The following is a 22,034-nucleotide window of genomic DNA, read 5'->3' on the forward strand; positions in this document are numbered from 1 at the left end:
TTTTATTTGAACCAAAAGTTAAAATTTTATTTGGAATATCAATATACCCCAAAAAAATAAAAATAAAAATTTCCTTTTATGTAATGAAATAGCCATTTGAAAATGGTAAAATAAAGATATTTATCATACTATTTCTTCTAGTTATTGTACACATATTTAAGGTTTTTTTTTTCTGAATATAAATCTAGCTTAAGCTTTAAGGCTCCAAAAAGCCTCAAGCATGTAGTGGCCCTTTTGAGAAAGCAGATAAGTCAATCAGAGCTGGGTTTTTTCAGCAGACAGGCCTTTTTGAAGCTGTCCAGGATTGGACAGATGTGAGATTTCTCAGGAAGGTCACTCTTTCAGGGGAGTATTACTTTGTACCCATTGGGAAATACACTCTAACCCCTCTTCATGCAGCATTTTACATTATGATGTCCTGGGGAGGGCCCTGGTTCCCCTTAGCTGTCAAAATAATGTGCAGATCAAATGTTATTTGTGTTGGTACAGTTGATTTAATTTAAGAAATCAAATGCTACCCTGTGATGTTTGCTCTGCTAGATATTAAGTCAGTAATAAGATCCTGGTCCTGCCTTTACCCCTGTAAGCAAAAGGTTTCTGTGCCCATGTATTGCTGCATGGACTGCAATGGAGCGTTGACGATTGCAGGATCAGGGACTTGTCTTTTGCTTGCTTTTAATAAAATAAATGGAATGGAAAATGTATTGAAATAAAACAGTGAAAACCCACCAACAATTCTGAGTTGTAATTCTTCCGTTTTAGAGGGTTCATTGATGCTAGGCTGGAAAATATGACTGAAGACCCATGTCAGCGCCTGAGTAATGCCCCGGGTGGTTCATGTCACAACTAAGCAAACAAGGGAATTTAGGTCTTGCATCACTGTCTGCAAGTGGTCTCCAGTGGGCTGAAGTAAAGCTCCCTGAAGTCACTGGACATCTCACCAACAATCTCACTTTCAGTAGGCACTGGAACAAGTCCTGAGCTTAGGTGGTATAGTCTGAAATCTGCTTTGATTTATTCCTCAGTCAAAGCCATCTTTATTACTTGAAGTATGAGTGTGTATATGATTTGTATATAAAGCTGTTATACTTCTGCTACTGGTTCTGAAGCACAGGATAGACTCAAACTACTAAAGATATTACAGCATTAATGCAGTATATCTCGCACTGCTTACAATGCTCTTTCGTGGTCATAATAACTGGTCTCTTATGCTCTTTGTTGCCTGAAGCCACCTGAATATTGATCCCTGAGGTACCACTGCTTTCAACTAAAATGTCACAGATTTTTACTTTCAGGAGAGAAAAATAAAATACACTCAGGACTTGAAAAAATTATTAGATGATGGATGTTCCTACAAACAAATCCATAGACCCATGTTTGCACTGAAGGAGCCACTTCCTAATTAACTTCTGCAGTAGGAACCCCTACACACAAGCCTTATTCCTCCAGCCACCTCATCTGGGGCACCTGGTGCTATGCAGCCCACTCTTTTTCCATGTTGCCTTTCCTCATCTCAGAAAGGAGTGAGCATTCAGCCTGGAAATACTTTGTCCTGGCATATGGAATGTCTCCCTCCTTGCCTCTCCTGCAACTTGTGCTCAATATTTTATGCCTACTACCGATGCTTGGCTGTTTCGAGTGATTCCTTTTGCACACTTTGGCCCTTATCTTGTATTATTTTAATGTGAGATTCTGGTGAGAGGTCTCTTTTGGAGCCAGCTGTTCCTAGTTGTGTGTTATCAGTGAGCCCAGACATAAATAATTTTTGACTGAGTTACAGAAGGTCTGCAAGAACAAGGGGTTTCCTTCTCATCACAGGCACAATCTAAAGAGGCCGCAGAATTACCCAAGTTTTTGTTCTTTTGCTAACTAGCTGAAAATATTTTCCTTAAAGTGTTCACTACAGAGAAGCAGTGTTAAGGAAGGGCCAAATTCAGCTGGCAGCTGCCTAAGCATAAATCCATACCGACCTTTCTGGTTTTATTTCAGTACGTTAGATTAATGCATCAAAACATAAAACACAGACTTCGACACTGGCAGAGTGACCTTATCACCAGTGTAACTTTCCTGACTTCAATAGTGGATCCCATAACAGAATTTCCAGTGTCTCTTGTGGCTGTCACAGGTCCCATAATGCTTGGTAAATTTATATAAAGTTTGAGTTCCCCGTGGCATGTGTGCAAGCAACAGAATTACAACTTTCTTTAAAACAATTAGAGAAAAAAGGGTTCTGGTACTGGGCAAAAAACCTTGAAAGCGTGACTCCAAGGCTCAAATCAGCAGAAATAAATAAGACCCAATTATCTTGTGGCTCATAGGTTGGAACAGCTGGAGTATTGCTGAGGTGTCACTACATTAGGGTTGACTGGCTCAGTGTTGGTACATGTGAGTGGGTTAAATGTGATGTCTAAATATTATGCATGTATGTTTTTTTGGGGGGAAGTAAGAAAAACAATGTAACTTGCTTTTGTCTTATCCTCAAATTCTTTAATGCCAGTTACACCTTTGACTTCAGTGGAAAACCTCAGAGGAAAAGTCTAATGGAATAGTAAGGCCATAGGACCTGTGTAAATGCATGTGTGATGTCATCTCCTGAAGCAAATGGCATTGTGACAGCCAATTCCCAGAGTGACAATAAATGTACCCTAATTTACCACTGTACCTTACGTGTCTGATCTTGCTGCCCCTTCCCTAGATGTACGCTTGTCTGCAGCCTAGTCCTCCGCCAGGGTGCTCACTGAATTTGTGCTGAGTAACCCCTGCACACCAGGGGTACATGTGCACTGTCTGTTGAGGAGGTCACTTGGGGTGGTGTCTGCGCTGGAGCCACTTCCCAGGCAGCAAGGAAGCTGGCCCTTGCCCGCCCAGCCTTGGCTAGTAGGGTAGTGGACACATCGAGGAGCAGGTGCTGGGAATGGTGCAGAGGTACCTACGAGGGCTTTGGGAGGATGGGGAAGGAGCAGGTGAAATTCTTGCTCCACTGAAGTCAGTGTCAGCATTGCCAGCATTGCCATCCAGCACAGAGAGGTGTGGGGTTTTTTTATACCATTAAGGAAAACAGAGTATGAAACATGGTAGGTGGTTGTTTGCAACCCATCCTGTTTTCTGCCTTTGTTACACTGAGGCCACAAGTCCCTGCCATGCTGCGATATCACTTCTTATAGATAAAGTTTATGGGGTTTTTAAGTCATGAGTCATAAGCCTCAAAGTAGCAGCAGATGTGCACAGTTCCTTCCCCTCTGCTCAGACAAAAGGCAGTCAGGCACGCCAGCTCTGTTCAAAGCAAAGCAAAGCCTCCACTGACTTCACAGAGTCCAAGACTTCTGCTCCAGCTTCAGCTCCAGACATTGGACCACTTCCACCCCCTCTTGCTCTATTTGAAGAACTCAAGACACACAGGACTGAGGGTCTAAATGGCACCATGGTGGACTTCTACCAATGCTTATCAGCTAATTGCAGCTTGACTTTAATTTTGCCTTTTCCACTCTTAATCGGTCTTTTTAACCTGCTTTTTAGCCAGGGCAAAATTAAACATGAGGAAAAAGGCTTATTTAGCATTACAATTATCTACTCCCAAGCTGTATAACAAAATTGGTTTACACATTTAATTGGTTTTGTCTAATATTTCCACGTATACAGTAGTCCTATTAATGAATATCATAGCTTCATTACTGCATATCACATTTTGCTATGTTTTGTACGATAAAATAACGTCAGCACATCAATAACTTAAATAACACAAATGTAAACTCATTTTCTGCTTGTTATAATTATGATTTTAGCCTGAATAGGCTTTTGATTTGTAAGACCATTCACATAATATGGAATGTAACTTTATTTGTTTTTCTTTTGTATATAATGAGACACCGAAAGCCCTTGTCATCTCTTAACAGGATACTAAAGCAGCTCTGTTTCATGAATGACAGCACAATTAAAGCTAAAAATCATAATTAAGAAAACCCTTTTGTACTGTACAATCTCAAATTAAAGCAAGAAAGATAATGACAATCTTATGCATTAGCCAGGAAACGTGATTCTCTGCCACTGGGCTGCTTTTTCTTGTTGACAATTCACAGAATGTGTATATGGGTGTAGTTATAGGTGTGTGTATATCCTATGCAGAACAGCAGTCCCTATTTTGTTGATCTAGTTCTTCTAATTTTTTAGTTAAACTACCTAGCTGTTACAATTTAGAATACTACATTAACACATTTAACATCAAGTTTACATACTTGCGTCTTTGAAATACTAGGAACTTTTACACATTTTATTTGGCTTTGTAAGGACTGAAATATCACAGATAATGCAACCTACTTGTCTTTGAAAGAATATGGCTGTTCTCAACTAACTCTCTAAGGTTCAGAGTGAAATATGTTTCTCCTTATATCTGTAGCTGACTTCATAGAAGAAAGAATGTCCTCTTAAGTGGTCAGTTACAGTACAGATTCTGCAGAGATACATATATATTTAATGAAGATAATTCTCTCTGGACTTTAGAGTCAAGCTGTTGCAGCAAAATTACTTCGTTTAGACTAATTTTTCCTATACAAATCTCAAGAAAAACCTATTCCAAGTATGTTTTGTAGTAGTATCTCCACATGACCAGAGGAGGGCACTTTAAACATCTTTGCACTGCCCAGGAGGCAGATGCAGAAGCACAGTGATACCCAATGTCGTGCAGTCCTGCCACCTCTTCCAACCCAGGCAGGCACCCTTGCGTCCACAAAAACACGGAATCCATGTTGTACCACAGGGCTCTGTTCTGAAAACAGTGGGCAGATATATCACTCTCTTCTCACTAACTAGGATTTCTTCCGATTTCCCCCATTTAATTCAGTGTTGCTGCAGGCTAAATTAAGAGTAACGGATAATTCCTAAAAATCACATTAGGGGAGTTGTCTCCCTCTCCTTCCTGAACATCCCTCTGCTATTAGCCCCTGTTAATTTAGCAAATATTGATTGATTGATTTAACCCTCTATGACTTATCCTGCTGTAGAAATTCCTTGCCTTTAACTGAAAAATGCACTTGGAAAATGCACTCTCTGAGATATGTATTGCAACAGTGCATCTTTTCACATTAAACTCTTGTAAAAGTACTGCTCCTTTCTACCTTCTGAGGGAGGTGACTCTGTGTCCCAGATCTGCTCTCCTGACAGAGTACATAGCAGAGAAATCAATCTCTTCTCTTTTTCATTCATGACCACAGTGTGGAGTTCAGCAAGTTTCCATGCAGGAAACATCCTTTTCAGCTTCATTTTGGCTAAAGGTATCAACCTTCTATGGAAAAGATTTTAATTCTGCAATCTTACTGCTATCATAGACAGATTTTTTTTGTCACTTCTGCTTTGTTTTGTTCAAGTTTAATGCTGAGAAATTATTAGAAAGGATTTAGAAATCTTTTTCTTTTAAAAATAAAAGTCTCTCCTCCACCCTGGGGAAACACACTGCTTATTTAACATACTTCCCCCCCCTCAACATTATTCCATTTCTCTTTTCTTCTCTTTTCTTTTCTTTCTTCTTTCCTTTTTTCTTTTCTTTTTTTCCCCCTTCTTTCTTTCCACCTTTCTTTTCTAGAGCAGACAGGTACAAGAAGGAAGTTGTCTTTCATCAGCAGTCCTTTGAGATAGAGTAGAATTCAGTGAGTCCTCACCATGATAGGATCATAAACTTACTGGGTTAAACCAAGCTAACTTTCCCTAAGCTGCCAAGTTTTAGCTGCACCATACATATATGTTTCCTTGTGCCTTTTTTTTTCTTATAATTTTTTTTTTCTTGATGACCCTGAGCTATGGCTTCTCGTTTCTACCACTAGTCAACCTTCCTTTCTTTTCTGGTTTTGCCAATATAGGCCTCAAAGAAAAAATGGCAGAAGAGCACAAAGTAGCTGAGGTACATGAGAGAGGACCAGATGATGTTCTGCACGTGGGAATGGCACTGGCCCTGCTGCATCCAGGAGAAGACCAGGTAATTGATCACGCAACCGATCAACATCTGAGTGATCTGCGACAAGGTGATGAACATGGCAAACTTGCGTGAGACTCTGAAGCCAGCAGCCCGCAAGGCATAGTAAGAGTACATAACAGCGTGTACTCCATAGTTCATGGTCATGAACCAGCCGCCGCCAGCCACCATGTCCTTGTAGGAATACCAAGAATAAAGTAACACAGTAATGTGATGGTACCAGTGTAAGAAGATGAGCTTCTGTTTCCTAAGAATAATGAATATAGTATCACCTGTAACAAAAAAAAAAAAAAAAAGGGGGGGGGGAAGAATGGAAAAACATATTAAACAATTCCATAATTAATGCAGTGCTCTCTTCCCTTTGCTGTTGCTGTAGTATATACTACCTTGGAGCAAGAAAAAACACCTCAGCTCTAGATCTGAGAGCTTGTCTGATCCGAGAGCCAGTTTGGCTCCTAATCTCTATGCAATCTTTAGAAAACCAGAGTACCTACATTTTCCTGTGTGAATAATCCCCATTTGAAAACTCCATAGGTTTACATGGCAGCCCTTTTCTGCAAACGTAATCCATGAAAATCTGAGGTGAGGTAGGCTGATGTATGTGTATCATCTCCGACTGTGAGACTGTCCATTAAATACAGTCATTGGAAGAGAAATGCAGTTCAATAGAGAGCAGAAAATCTGAAGAGGAAGCAGCACACTGTCCTCTGATTCAAATGTCTACGTGGAAACTTAACCTAGTTAAAATCAGTAGAGCCTTTTGAGCTAATATGCAAAAGACTATTGCATACACAACCCACAATACTGAAAGGTATGTTATTGTGAGGCAGACAATAACATAAATTTCTTATAGAAAGAAATTTGGGTTTTGTTGAAATGCACATCCTCTTCAGGCAAATTTATCTTACTATCGTAGAAAAGTAAATTTTATTCCTCTTTCCTGCTTTTTTTCTTCCTTCTGCTTTTTGTGATTGCAATGAGCATCTCAATTAGATATATGTAGATATATATATATATGTATGTTACTTGTTTTCCATTGTTATAGGCACAGTGTTTCCAAAAAGATCCCTGAGATTTGAATCTGGGGACTTATTTTGATTTATATGGAATAGATTTATATAGGATAGATTTAAGGAAATCTATATCATGAATATTAGTCATGGGTGGAAGCAAAACTGCACCATCTGCACAAGGTCTATAATGAGCCATAATGCTACTGTTTACTTCATTAGCTTGAAGATGTTGATTCACATTTTAATAAGTAATCATATGTTCAATTTATTGTTGCTGTGCAGTTCTAGCTGATGTCTCCCAGTTTTAACAACTACATTTCTTTGGGTTTGCAGTAATTTAAGCAGCAGGAAAACAAGGGATTCTGACACAGCAAGGCAACTGGTGTCTGTCTCTTTCTAGTTTTCATGCTGATGAATTTCTTTGCTCTAATTTTCTGAATCAAATTATCCACTGAAAGGTAAAGTCTTATTTTTGCTGTACACATGAACAAAGTGATAGCTGCAGCCCTTTGAGATTTAGTGAGAACATCCTCCAAAATGAAAGCTGGAGGGCTGGTAAATCATTGCCTCCTCCTTTCCATTAAAGCAATCCTTTCTTACACTAATAAGCTGTGAATAAGAACACATTAAGACTATTAAGTTGCCTTTGGCATGTTTATCATAAATATCCTTACCAGAAAAGCTGTTGGAAAGATAGAAGTTCATAAGAATCAGGACTGGAAAAGCTAGAGATATTATGGAAAATTTGTTTCTACTCAGAGGAAGCAGACAGCCACAGCTTTCAATGCTTAGGGAGGAAGCACCTTACTGTTCCTAATTGTATACTTAGATGTGTATTAAAGGATGAATGCTACAGAATGGAGGCAGAACCTGACTCAAAGCTTCTTGCTGACATAGCTGCTATAGCCCAGCCTTCATTTCTGTACCCGTGGTGTCAGTGACTGACGATTATGCTACTCTTATTTACCTACAAGCAGCTCAGGAAGAAGTATGTACCAGGTTGCTTTTACCTCTTGACTGCCCTGCTATGTATAATCACTGCAGTTTATTCCTGGGCTGGGAATGGTCTTATTCAACTGCACATTGCTCTAACTTAGCCAGGCTGGAATTAATCTCTAGAGACTAAAACATGCAGTTTGGGCTTCGTTTATGTTTACTCAGTTTTTCTAACACTTAAACGAGATTTTGACAGCACTGAGATCCTTCTTGTACTTCCTGCATGGACATTTCTGCTCTAAATATGCACAGTGAGAGAAAGAGAGAGAGGGTACTCACCTAGTTCGGGTGCTTTGCTTAGCACAAATGCATATGCCCAGAATTTGCTGACAGGTCCAATGTAAAAACTCTGGTCACACACTGACTGTTTCAGGCCTTTGGTCATCAAAATGTACAGCATATAAGCACCAGTTCGAACAGCACCGAATATACTTTAAAACAAAAAGAGAAAATAAGACAATTAAGTGGACATTTGAAATCTATGTGCCATCACTTCAAATTATTAAGGGAAAAAGGCCATAAATGTGCTGAAATAATAAGTTTGAGACAGCCTAAAAGCTGAAGCAACTCTGGTGGCTTCTAGGAATTTATTTTGAACTCAGACTTGTAAACTGGACTGCAGCCGTACCCCCTGGTGAAAGTCTGGAATGGTAACATCAATGGTTTTTATTTCATTACTACAGGAATGATCCTTCAGTTTTCAGGAGCAGGGAAACATCTACTTCAGCAGAGTTTTGCTGCTGATGGTCGGGAAACTAGACAAAATGAGTTTATGATAAAGAGCTGTATCATCATGATAATCAGGACAAATTCCCTCTTCTGGTTTTCTCAGAGTTTTCTCTTGTCTCTCCCTGTGTTTGTTATACCCACAGGCAAACCCAGGCAGGACACACAGATTTTGATGGAGTGTCTCAGTCAGGGCTGGTGTTTTGGTGCACACGTTTGACTTCATCTCTTAATGGGTCACTGTTAACAGAGGGAACCACCAGTTGAATCAAGCTGTAAACAGCAGATTCACCCTCACCTCATCAAAGTGAGATGCAAGGTAACAGAGTTCTGTAAATTAGAAACATTGAGAGATTTGCAACTATATTAATTTAGTGCAATTACAGAGGGGATAGGTTGACATCCAGCTGATATAAGGAACAAAGACTTCTTTCGCAGCCTCAAGGAGCTCTGCAGAAGAAATCGACTCACTTTTACAGCAAGAACATGCTTGCCCCTTGTCTACCATTGTAGTTGTTGGCCCTTTATAAGTGTTGATGAATACTAGGTGAAGGAAGTAGCTTTCAAGAAAAAGGAAGAAAAACAGACCCAATCTCATTTGAGGTTGAGTATATCTTACTTTATGCCTATATCGTATGTTCTCGTCCCTCTACCCAGCTCCATCTTATCTCCCCTCTAACTTCTTTGTGACCTTGACATACCCTGGTTCCTGCTCTGCCTTGTTGTCTTTCATGACTATAGCCTGGCAGCAGGCAAAACAAGCCACCTAAAACTGAAGTATAAACACATGTGGACAATGCACGCTAACCATTTATGCAAAGTATGTGAAATAAGGAACAGTTCCTCTGAAGTTATAGATTCTCTGTTATTTGTCCTTGTCTTGTGAAGTCAGTATTTAAAAAACGTATTAAAATCACCAAGGCAGCCTCAAAAGTTGAGTTCTATGGTAGTCCTTATGGCACTTGGTCTGACCAGATGGTTCTAGTAAGCCCTGCTAAACACAAATACTGCTTACTTAAACTTTTATATGATTTGCATAAAGTATTTAAATTTTCAAATCTGCAGCATTGACATACCCAGTCAAATCTGTCTGCTGCTAAGCAACAGTGCAACTTGCTCTCCCCTGTCCACTGCAACCAAGTGGAGTACCACACTGTCTGGTGCTCCTCAGCATGTCAGTGGCATCACAGATGGGGCTCTACAGCTGGGTCATGCCCAGGGAGAAATGCTACATCTTGGCTCTCCCACCATTATCTTCTGAGGCAACCACTGCGTGTGGTTTCACTGTGCCGTCAGGAAATTCATACAAATGTGAGCACTTATGAAGCTACTATTATTATTTGCTATTTGCATAGTGGTATTTGCTCATGGGCTCTATTGCCAGATGAGTCCTCTCGAGCTATGTGTGAATAAACAACCCTCCTGCTGTGGTACAGGTATGCTAAAGAAGTTCAGCTGAGCCTGGGTTTCCCATTAGCACTGCCCAAAGCAATGCCTGCATTCCCAGGCTTAGGCAGGACAGCTACTGCAGTCTCTTGTGTTCATCCACTCCTGTGTGCAGAAAAGACAGCACAGTATTCTTAGCATCTATGCAGCCCATAGCGTATCCTCTCCATGAAAGGTTGTTTCCTCCCAGAAATGCTCTCTCAGCACACTTATGTCTTTCAAGCATCAGTCCTTTTAAGTCAGCAGACTGCCAAAACCTGCAGGAGGAGTTTTGAAATGAGGTGCAACTCATTCTGTGTCGTCTCTTTGGCATTTAACACATGCACTTTTTTTTTCAGGAGTTGCATTTCTCATTCTCAAGAAGACAGGAGATCCTGACAGAGATGTGATCTGATCACCCCTGAGGCAGTGAACTCCTCAGGCTAGCCAGGGCATGCTGCTGCTTGCTACTATGTTTTGGGTGGTGGCAAAACTGGGTGGAGGAAGATCAGACAGAATACCTAATGATACGATGATTCTCCCATTAGCAAATACCTCACTGCTGACATTAAAATGTGGAAAAAAAGGAAATTTTAAATTATAAAAATCAAATAGCTGCAAGCAATATGCCTTTTCTTGTAAAGAAGCTACACTGCCTTTTTAAAAAATAATTTATTAATAAAGTTTTAAACCCAAAGAGAATTCTGTGCCTTGAACACAATCCCAGATGAGAAGAGCGCTTGTTCAAGCAACAGGCAAACATTGCTTTAACTGTGATTGAGTATGGACACCCAGAGATCTAATCTGGACTGATAACAGAGCCAAAGAGTCTCCCTTTGCTGTGCTTAAGATTATATTGATGGTCACACACTGACCGTTTCAGGCCTTTGGATTACAGTCTCCCTTTGCTGTGTTTGAGATTATACTGATGTAGTTCTTCCTGTCTGTCTGTTTAGCAAGTACTGCAGAGTTCTCCCTGGAGTGCACTTGCACACACACATTCGTTCACACTCACACACTTACTTTTCTATAATTCCAGAGGATGGTGGCTTCCTCTAGTTCTATGACTCTAGAAGTGACTCCAGTTACTGCTCTACACAGTGTGAGTCAGACTAATCTGAATTTTCATCAGTAGAAACCAAGTTACATTTTCGTGTAACTCACAAGGGAAGGTCTTATGAGTAAGGAGGATAGCAAACTAGAAGTAACAGATTCAATTACCTAACTAGTTAAGTCATTGAATCAGTTAATAGACACTGTGAGCAGGTAGCTGATACGAGATGTGCTGCATGCCAAAACACTACCTTGAGAACAAGTGCGCACCATCGGAGACAGAAAAAGGTCTAATGCACAACTGCAAACGTGTCTTGGACCCAGAGAGCCAGGACTGCTTTTTGTGCCTCTACCACTTAATCTTGTTTTTTCTGTAAGGTAAGATCAACCAACGAATTTCTATCTTGCAAAGACATGATGTGCAGCAGAGTGATGACACTGCTTGCTCAGTAAATCACTTCTGCTTCATTCTGTCCTCGCCCTGGTCTCTGCTGTAGCTTTTGTGAAGCACTGAAATGAACTGCTTACCAAAGCAGTCTGTCTGGTGGGAATCATCTGCAGGGATTTTAGAAATAAGGTAGCAGTGATTTACTGTACAATTACAGTCTTTTGCAACTAGAGAGACCGATCAGAAACGAACTGCACCAGCTAATGCAGCGTTCTCATCTATTCAGACTCAAAATGTCCTACATTGTCCTCCCTTCAGGCAGTGACTTCTCTTGTAGATTAACAAATGTCCAATTGATATTTTTAGTGTCCATAGTATGATCAAAATATATCCATGAGTAAAATAAAAACTAATACTTTTCCCTCTCAAACTTATTTTCAAGCAAGGGTTGGTGGCTTGACTGTAGCTGGATGCCAGGTGCCCACCAAAGATGCTCTATTAGTCTCAAAAGGCTCCTGGGTCAGGATAAGGGCAGGGAGGGATCACTCACCAGTTACCATCACGGGTAAAAGAGAGTTGACTTGGGGAAATGATTTTATTACCAAACAAATCAGGGTAGGGTAATGAGAAATAAAAACTAAACCTTAAAAACACACCCTCTCTTCTCTTCTTCCTGGGTGTAACTTTACTCCTGAATTCTCTACCTCCTCTCCCCAGAGGCTCAGGGAGCAGGGGATGAGGAACAGGGGTTGTGGTCAGTTTTTTCATGCGTTGTCACTGCTGCTTCTTCCTGATATGAGATGTGCTGCCACTTCCCCTGTTCCAGTATGGGATCCTTCCCACAGGTGACAATCCTCCACAAACTTCTCCAACGTGAGTCCTTCCTGGGAGCTGCAGCTCTTCATGAACTGCTCCAGTGTGGGTCCTTTCTGTGGGGTGCAGTCCTTCAGGAACACACTGCTCCAGTGTGGTTCCCCTGTGTGGTCCTAAGTCCTGACAGCAAACCTGCTCCAGTGTGGGCTCCTCTCTCCACAGGTCTACAGGTCCAGCTGGGAGTTTGCTCCAGCACAGGCTTCCCACAGGGTTATAGCCTCCTTTGGGCTTCCCCCTGCTCTGCTGGGGTCTTCCACGGGTTACAAGTGGATTTCTGCTCCACCATGGCCCTCCATGGTGGAGGGGGCACAGCTGCCTTACCACAGGCTACAGGGTAATCTCTGCTCCAGCGCCTGGAGCACCTCCTCCTGCTCCTGCATTGACCTTGGTGTCTGCAGGGCTGTTTCTCCCACATATTCTCACTCCTCTCTCCATCTGCAACCACTCTCAAGCAGTAACTTTTGTGGTTCTTAAATATGTTATCCCAGAGGTGCTACCACCATTGCCGATAGTTGGCCTTGGCCAGCCCTGGGTATGTCTTGGAGCTGGCTGGCATTCACTGAGGAAGCTTTTAGCAATTTCTCACAGAAGACACCCCTGTTGTCCTACTACCAAAACCTGGCCATACAAACACAAAACAGAGGACCTCAAAACACATTCCATGCACAGGTTAGGCACAGCATTAAGGAGGGAAACTGAGGGCTGGGGAGTGGCTGATGGAAGACAATGCAGGCGTTGAATGCTGAAGCTGCTTTCTGCTGTCTCCATCGTAATTGTCAGGAGGGAATGAAGTACGTGTTTCTCAAAAGCCCAAGAGGGCAGCAGGTAGCTCAAGACCTCAGTCCAACCCCAGCTGCCATTGTAGCAGGCTCAGCTCCTCCTCACAGTGGAGGTCACTGCCCATTTTTGCTAGAGCTGCTTTCTATGCAGACCCATCTCTGCACTTGGCTCCTGACACCTCTGGACATCCCAGTCCAGGATCAACACTGTGGAACTGTGCAGAGAATGGGACTTCCACATAAAAACAAATTTAAAAGTTCAGCACAGAATATAGTAACATGTCCTAAAGGCTAATCACAGTGGGAAGTCTCTGCTCTGGTTTGCATCTTTTAAAAGAACTTAACCAAACAAACCATGCAATCTGTATATGCAGAACTAGATAAAGATTGCATTGAAGGGGATAAAAGTCTTGACTAGAGCTATGGTGAATGAAAAACATGTTAGCTACAAGCTATAGATCAGAAGTGGAGTATCTATTCAAAAGCATGCCATCCTGGGTACCCATCACCAGCAGAGAGCAGCAGGGAGTCTGCAGACAGCAAGACCCAGCTGAGCTGCACAAAATTAAGGGCTAGTTGGGACTTCAAGCAGAGCCCTCCTAATCCAGGCCCACAGGCTGTTCAACATGGCCCAAACCACTGGCACTCAGCTGTTTAACTAGTCTCTGAGGTGTCTGACTGTCCTCTGCCTTGGGCGTGCTAGGCTAGTCCAGCAGTCAGCTGGCCATACACCCAGCCAGAGCTCCCACAGGTCTGGCTCCAGCTCCCAGCCTGGTGTCCATCTACAAAAGAGAAGAAATCTTAATTCTGTCCCAACCTACTTACATGGCGACTCACAGGAGTCCCAGCAGGTGAGTCTGTGCCCTGGGAGCACAAGGAGGTGGCAAAAACATGGTCCTCCTCTGTGAAAGCCACATTGAGCAGCTGAGATGACCACACATGCAAGTCACAGCCCTCTGACTGCATCCAGCTTATACTGGAATGGCAATAAGGAAGCAGGTTCTTTAGTTTTTGTTGACTCTTCTTTTTTTTTCATTTTAGCATGTGAAATATTTACAGAGGAAGCACTCTGAGTTCAAAAGAAACTTCTAAAGAGCAACAGGTGAAGAAAGTGGAGCTTCCTACAACCTTCCTTCATGACAAATCAAACCACATTCAACTTCTCGTTCTGTTCAGCAGAAGTGTTTTGGTGGACATACCAAGTTTCCCTTCTGCCGCTGAAGAGCTGGTCTCTTAACGTAATAAAATGACCTTCCTGTGCCCTTCTGATTTAAAACCCACAGTCCTCAGGAAAGAGGAATGAGTTAGGCTGCTAACGCTGAGGCACAGGAGCACAGGAAGAACAGCAACCCCTTGGTCTGACAGGCCCGAGCGGCAGCGTAGTCCAAGAGCACACCTAGAGACAGCAGTTACTGTAAAAAGGGGCAGCAGAATATTTCTGTGCTCAGCCAGGCAACAGAAAACATGTAAAATATGAACTGATACTGAGGAAATGCAGGGAGGAAGCACATGTAAGACAAACAACTCTCAGAACTAAGTTTCTTGAAAAGAAATGCAGCTTCATCAAACATCACTGAACTTTCCAACAAGACAGTTGTCAAACCTGTAAAGAAACTCCCATGAGCAAAGAAACTCAGAAACCCCAGTATTACAAAGCAGCATGTACTAATGTGAAAGAAGCATATCACATCCTTCAACCATTCCCTTGCTGTTCTTTTCAACTCATTCCTAAAAATAAGTTTGTAACAAAGCAATTTTTCAACATGAGTGGTAGGTTTGTTTGCAGTTCTCTAGAAGTATTTATAGAGGTTTTCCTCTCTACCTGGTACAAGTAAGCTTCTTGCCACTCACTCTTACCTGGACCCAGAGGACCAGCCCATCATTGATGTGCAGCACGCAGATAACATAGCAGGGACAGGGCTAGATGACCAATTTCTTTAGAAATTGATGTATTTTGTTGCTGCAAATTAAGTTGTTTGTGGGAGATTTCTATCTGTCTCCCATAAAACCCTGCTTTGGCCACATGAGAAGGAATGATAGTTTTTGGCTGACTCAACAGATACCAAGGCACCTCTGGAGGATGCAGGCATTTGAGGGGCCACTTGCCTTGCAAACCAGCACAGGGAATGGTTTTTTCCATGCTTGCCACAGTATGACTTTCTTGTAGGTGACTTCAGATAAAGTTGGCAGACCAGTGTTGGGAAATGGCCCGTTCCAGGGAGGAAGCATACAAGAATAGGTCCTACCTAGCAAACAGAGTAGTTCTGGGAACATGCATTTGTATGGTGACCACACACTAAATACATATGAATACATACATATAATACCACTGTATTATAGGAAGAGATACCTAAACTATTATCTGTGTAGACAGGTGAGGTAGTCGGATCAGTGTGCTTGCTGCGTTGCTATTTCTGCAGTGATTATCAAACCAGTGGGAAAGATGGAAGATTTAATGAACCATTGGCCTGCTCCCAATCTAGAATCTGTCCTTACATTTTGTGGTGGTTTCAGGTCCCCTAGGAGCAGAGTACTCTGGGAAACCGCTAACCTTTATGGCAAAAAGAAAGACTGTCAAACAAAACTTTAGCAGCTAAACAGAAGGTTTAAGGGAGTCTGCCCTCATCATCTGTAAAAAAAGAGATGAAACTGCATTTTTTCCAGTTCTCCCAGGATATGGTTATAGAGAGGGTAGTTTCTTTTTAAAGTTGAGCCAAACCAGAAGGGAATGTCCAGGTTAAAGTGTTTATCTGGGTGGTATCAAATGAGAAAAGAATATTAGAGTCTGGTTTCTGCTGACCAGAATTAACTTTTCCTGGTGCTTATTCAAAGCTTCTTGTTCCAAAACCTTTTGTGGGTAGACATGCCAGACTGTTTTGAGGCTGGGAAGTGAATTAAAACCATGAGAGTAGCCTCCTTAAGAGCCTGCCTGACAGAGACAGCACTCCTTCCACCGCAGGCAGAGGACTGGTGAAACCTGGTCACACACCAACCTTCCAGAACACTGAAGCAAAGGGCGAGTGATAAATATGTTTCCTGCCTAATTAAGTTTCCTTAAACTTGCACGTTTACAGGCACATGTTTACAGGGTATCACAGACAGCGAATGTGGGTCCTCCGGGCCCCACTTTCTGGGGGTTTTGACATGAGAAGGAATGTAGTGAAGGAGCAGCACAACCCACCAGCATTTGGAATTGTTTTGATCTGCTTTCTGATACCTAAGCTGCTCTGGGAGGTATTTGTGGAGTGGCTAGATTTAATTGCAGCTGTTCCACTCCTTCTTTCTTTTTTTTTTAAAGGAATCACCTCTTAACTCTTCTTGTGATTTTTTTCCAGTGATGTACGCTTTCATCCACACTTAGCCAGCTCTGCGGGGGGAGGGGAGGAGCAGCACCACCTTCACTGGGTAATGTGCAATACATGATGATACAGTATTAAAAAAAAAGTTGTATTTTCCAGATGGAATAAATTTTGTGAAAGAAAGGAGGAATCAATTAAGTCTATGAAAATCTTAATATATAGTTTCACTAAAAAGGTTGTCAGACTACTTAAACATTATCTTAGACGTGACTCCTGTCTTAGTTTTCCTTGATGATATTCAAGAGTTGAAATTGAAGTTATGTAAGTTCCATGAATTACCATAAAATCCTGCATCTTCTTGTACTTAGGTAGATGTAGAAACTATGAAGTTGCTTTAGGCTTATCTTTGATTGCTAAATCATAATATTTGCACTGTACGGTGAGAAACCATACACTAAGAAGCCAATCATTAAGTATAAATGAAATGTGGGTAATGACTGAAAGCTATCATTTGGCTGTTGTTCAGTGATCTACATGGAATTAATGGCTCTTATTTTGATTTCACAGAGTTAATGAGACCTGTGGCTACATGTCATGCAATATGACATGTCATGCAATATGACATGTCCTCTGATCTCACAGAAAAGCAACCTGGGAAAGGATCTGGCACCCAGCATCCTAAATGGTCAGTGTGACACAAGGACAGTCTATATGAAATATTCATTTGCATTAATAACTGACTAGAAGAACCAGCTTTGTAAGTCTGCACCTGGTTATTAAGAATATTTTGCTAGGTTTGTGGAAGAGGGTTTCATTTCCCAAATTAAATTAAGCAGTCTCTTGGTGAGTGAAGGATACACAGCGATACAGTATTCCTGTAAGTGATGAAGTCTGAAAAAGAATAGTACTGACTATGGATTTGGTCCCTTTTAAATCTAAATGTAATATTTTTTAATTATTATATAAGCATTTAAAGAAAGGACTTCTTAACAGTGAGGTACCTTGAAATCCTAGAGAGACACTTGTTCAAATTACAGCTGATGAACTCAACCCAACTGTTATTTTCATAAGACACGGCAAAGAAAATTAATGTAATTAGGCTGTTGTTTCATCATCTTTCAACATTTCTGAAGTGCTTTCAAGCAACGACAAGGTTAGTGATGGAAAGGGAGACCTCTTCCTGCAGAAAGACTGTTGTTACAAGACACTTCTCTGTTTTACCTCCTAGAACCAATTCAGGGACCTCCCCAGAAGACTCTGTCTCCTCATTGAATCCACCTAAGATGAAAAGGTCATCTCCATTCTCTCCCCATAGCAGACCTTGTTGCCACACCAAAATTTTGGTCTCCTCTGCTTTCCAACAGTCAAGTGACCTACCACCTCCAGCTTGGGCTGTCCCAGAGTTACCAACGTCTTAATAATATTCAGGCCAGCAACTGGTTTAGGCCAGATGTTCCTGTGTGAAGAACTGCTAAGTACAAAGCTGTTCATAAGATGGGGTTCTCTTCAGGTTCAGACCTAACTTCCTTCACACTTCTGTCTGTGTTGACATCTTCAAGGCCCTTAGCATTGTATTTGTGAATACCTCATAGAACCTAAGGGCCTTTTTACTTGTGACAGCCTCATAAGGTGGTTAAGCATAAGAGCCATTTCAAAGACAGAGAGGCAAGGTAAACTGAAATTTAATTGTCCTGTCAAAAATCTGTGTCTGAGTCATGATGAGAAATGATGTGCAATGTCATGAGCTGTGGTTCAGTGCCCTACCATGAGGTCTGTTTGAGGTAAGCAGAAAGAGGTCTGGCCTCATCAGTGAAAATAGTATTACTGAATTAACAGTAAATACGCTCCAATAGGAGGAATTTTCTTCAAGAGGAATAGTTCTTTGACCTACTACAGATTTTCTTTTCACTTTTTAAAGTTGCTTTCTGAACCTTCAAGTCCCAAATTACCTGGGGTACACCTATATCTTTCAAGATAAATAGTTTATAGGCTTAAAAGCTATTGGTACACTTCTTAACAACAGACTTCATTGTCTGCACATTTGATAATTTGGCAGCACACTTTCAAGACCTAAAAATACACGTTGATAGGCAGAGACATACAGACAAGTTTACAAACTTGTACTGTCCTAGAAACACTAAGAGTTCGAAAAGTTTTTGACCTAACCAGAACACCAGTCCTAACACTCACTCAGATCCTTGCTTTCCCACTCTTTTCCCTTGATATGTTAGGCAAATACCAGTGTGGATTTGGCCTGATACAGCTGGACAAAAGCCACAGAGAATGTGAACCTATGGAGTTAGTTTTAAGAGCATCCCTGCTTGTATCTCCCCTCAACTGTCACACCTCTTGAGTTTGCGCAGGACCAGACCACAGCAACTGACCCTAACTGCAGGAGAAAATATTTGGATTTTCTCCCTTGTGGAATTTTTGCAGTTGTTCTAAGCATTGTAATTGCTTGCATTAATGCTCCTTGCCAATCCCCCTACTCGCACCAGTGGACTACAGAAGAAAAGCAGGCACAGACCGGAATCCATGATGGGGGGGGTTCCTAACTCCTTGCAATATGAACAGGTACAAAAGCCATGCTAGTGAGGTGAAAAATTCAATGCCAATACTCTGAAAAACTCCTGTTCTCTTTTACTAATGCCTTCAGTTGATAAAACTACAAAAATGCACTTTTAATACAGCAATTGATTCTGTGGGAAACTTATTTTGAAAGGCTTCTATCCATCCAAGTGTTTGAAGGAAAAGCCTGAAGACATAACCAGTGAGTCAACCGTGGACAAAAACAAAACCCTAAATTCTCACTGTAAAATGAAAAAATCTAACGATTTCTAAGTCAGTCTTGCAGAGGACTGCAATGATTGTTTTTATACGGATTTAGGACTATCATAACATTACTGAGAACCTAAGCTGAACTTCTTTCTGCTCTATACTGTTTGCATTTCACTGGGAAAAAAAAAATCACACTGGCTATAATTTTCTCATCTTTTCCTTTTAGAAAACTAATTTCAGGCACAGATGTGGAAACATTATTGAGTCTTCTCTGGTGCTGCTAAACTATGGTAACTATTTACATGCTCATTCTATATTTAGCAATTTTAGTGTAAAACTGCAAAAGCAGAGAAGGAGGTTTGTACTAACATATTTTACCCCTTGTTAACTGTGTTTAGACAACCACGTGCTCAGTTACTACAATTCAGTTGCTAGCAGATATTTGAAAGAACTCCCTGTGTCCTCCCCAGTTTAGTATATATATGAACTTATTTGGGACCATTATTTATTCTCTTGCAATGGGCAGGGACACGAAAAAATTATGGAAAAAGCACCTTGGTCTCATGATATACTTTTTTCCTATGGTAACTGAACACCTTTAAAAGCACGTTTTCAAAAATTAACAGTCATTTAAGAGCACTTATGTTAATCTCATTCTTTAAAAAGAATACAGAACTCATCCTCTTCAGTCCATGTGTCTGAAAGGCATATTCTTCATAATGCCTAAACCATTGTAATTAAGAACACAATTTTCACAAATGTTTTAGACTAGGAAATGTTTCTAACTTTCCAAACTCCCTTAAAGCTTGTAATGACTAACACCTTTGTTCCCACTTGCAATTTTACCTCTCCAGCTGAGAAAGGAGACGGGATGCATTATTTGAAAATGGTCACTTTCTTTGAGGAGGTGTAACTAGCAATGAGCACCCTCTGTGGCACTTCTCTCTCTCTGAGCTCCTGTACCCATGCATCCCACAGTGAGCTCTGCTGGCCCTCTTGCACTGGAGCTACTTCACCACTCACCCTGCAGGCAGGGTGCTGCCTCCACTGCCCTGCTGCCTGCCCAGCTGTGCTGCTCTGGCTGGTTGCATGGCCATGCCGTTTAACTAGACTGGTGAATGATGCAGATAAAATAGTCTCTCCTCTACTTTTTTTTTTATAACATTATTTCTTTGCTCTTAGTCACAGTGGGGAAAACGAAGACCACGGAAGGCAGGAACTTTTCCAGCCAGTCTTGGCACTAGAAAGTTCAAAATGTGGCACATGCTCTGAGCAGCTACTCTGCTCTGGGAACCATTGAAAAGGCATTTAAGACAGTGGTTTGCATCTCTGCTGGATCTTGTTTCAAACATGGTTCCTTTACAGAGTGACAGAAAATTTCAGGACTGACTAAAAATCTTGGAAATACCCTTATGCTACAGTCAAGAATGCAGCAGGAACCATACCAATGCTGTATTAAGTACCATTATTTTTACTACAAATTCTGTCTCTATAATCCACTGCTCTGAATAACAAAACTGGGTTCCTCCAAAACATACTTACACAAATAGTTACCATCTCTGCAAGGGCACGAGAACACCAAGAATTTAACAAGTCCCATCCTTCTGATGCCTTACTGCCCAGCTGCTCCTCAGCCTCTTCCCCTGCCCATTTCCTAACTGGGAAGGAAAACAGATGGATATTGCAGCTCACCCACACAGTCCTCCTTTGCCCTCCTTGAAGGTGATGGAGACTCGTTCAAGGTGGAGTCTAAGCCACAGCATTGTCAAAAAAAAGGTAAGAAAAGGGGAAGATGAGCAATAATATGTTCTTTTCAGTGTGGTTCTTGCTTATCCTAAATCTGATAGTTAGCAGTAGTGGATGTGTTTTATAATGAGGTGCTCTGGCTCTCAGTACCATGAATGTGAGCAGAATTCATGCTGATCTTTGCAGTTTTTATTACTCTTTTTGGTAGAAGACTTTTCTTTGCATAAATTCATGCATACTTTGAGGTTTGGGTTCAGTCCTATCAAAATCCCAAAGTAAAATTTGAGAGAATTCCCCTTCCATCTCTAAAAAAGACTCCCATCACTGAACCAAGCACACAAGCCTTACTTTTCAGACCTCTACCATATCTGACCCAGATGCCTTTCTAGCAACTTTTTCAATGCAAATAATTTGAGTTTTCAGTTGGGACCAAAACCTGATGTCAGGCCAGCTTAGAGTGATTTAAAAATTGTGCAAATATTTTACATGGCTCTAAGAAATAATATACCATTTGTGCAGGTTTATATACCCATAAGCATATGCATAAATGCCTGGGTGGTGTTTAGTATCCTATGCGATAAATTTTGGGGAGGGTAACGAGGTCCATCAAAGTGACAGTTTGCTCTGTGGTTTCTGAGTGAGGCCACATACTGTGTGCCTTGCATCAGCCTTTTTTTTCTCCTCAGCAATAAATCCTTCCATGTGGGTCCACTCCCTTCAGCCCTTCCCTCTCACTGGCAGATTTCTTAGTCACAACTCACCTGGCTCCCAAAACCATTTCTTTGTCCGTTTTATTGACAAAAGTGGAAAGAAAACTAGACTTATTTCCTCCTTTCCCCAGGGACCTCTTTAAGCATACTCAAACAGTGACATCTCTGCAGGGCCCTTGATCAATGGACACTGTCATCTGGAGATTTTAATCACAATAACACCACAGTAGAAGAAAATCCATCTGATATTCCCTTGCTAAAGTGGCAAGCTCAACAAATTCTGCCA

General features: G+C 41.3%; 1 protein-coding gene across 2 annotated transcripts in view; it reads right to left on the reverse strand.

Annotated features, from left to right (window-relative positions):
- Positions 1 to 22,034, reverse strand: part of ELOVL6 (ELOVL fatty acid elongase 6) — an 81,003-nt gene continuing 58,969 nt past the window's right edge. For both annotated transcript variants that reach the window (XM_064652102.1, XM_064652104.1), the window contains exons 3-4: positions 8,251 to 8,402; positions 1 to 6,234 (exon numbers count right to left, since the gene is read on the reverse strand). In XM_064652102.1, coding sequence (XP_064508172.1) covers positions 5,810 to 6,234; positions 8,251 to 8,402 — 577 coding nt within the window. In that variant the 3' untranslated portion in view covers positions 1 to 5,809. The remainder of the gene's footprint in view (positions 6,235 to 8,250; positions 8,403 to 22,034) is intronic.

This window comes from Pseudopipra pipra, chromosome 4 (genome assembly GCF_036250125.1).
Source record: "Pseudopipra pipra isolate bDixPip1 chromosome 4, bDixPip1.hap1, whole genome shotgun sequence".
Lineage (NCBI taxonomy): Eukaryota > Metazoa > Chordata > Aves > Passeriformes > Pipridae > Pseudopipra > Pseudopipra pipra.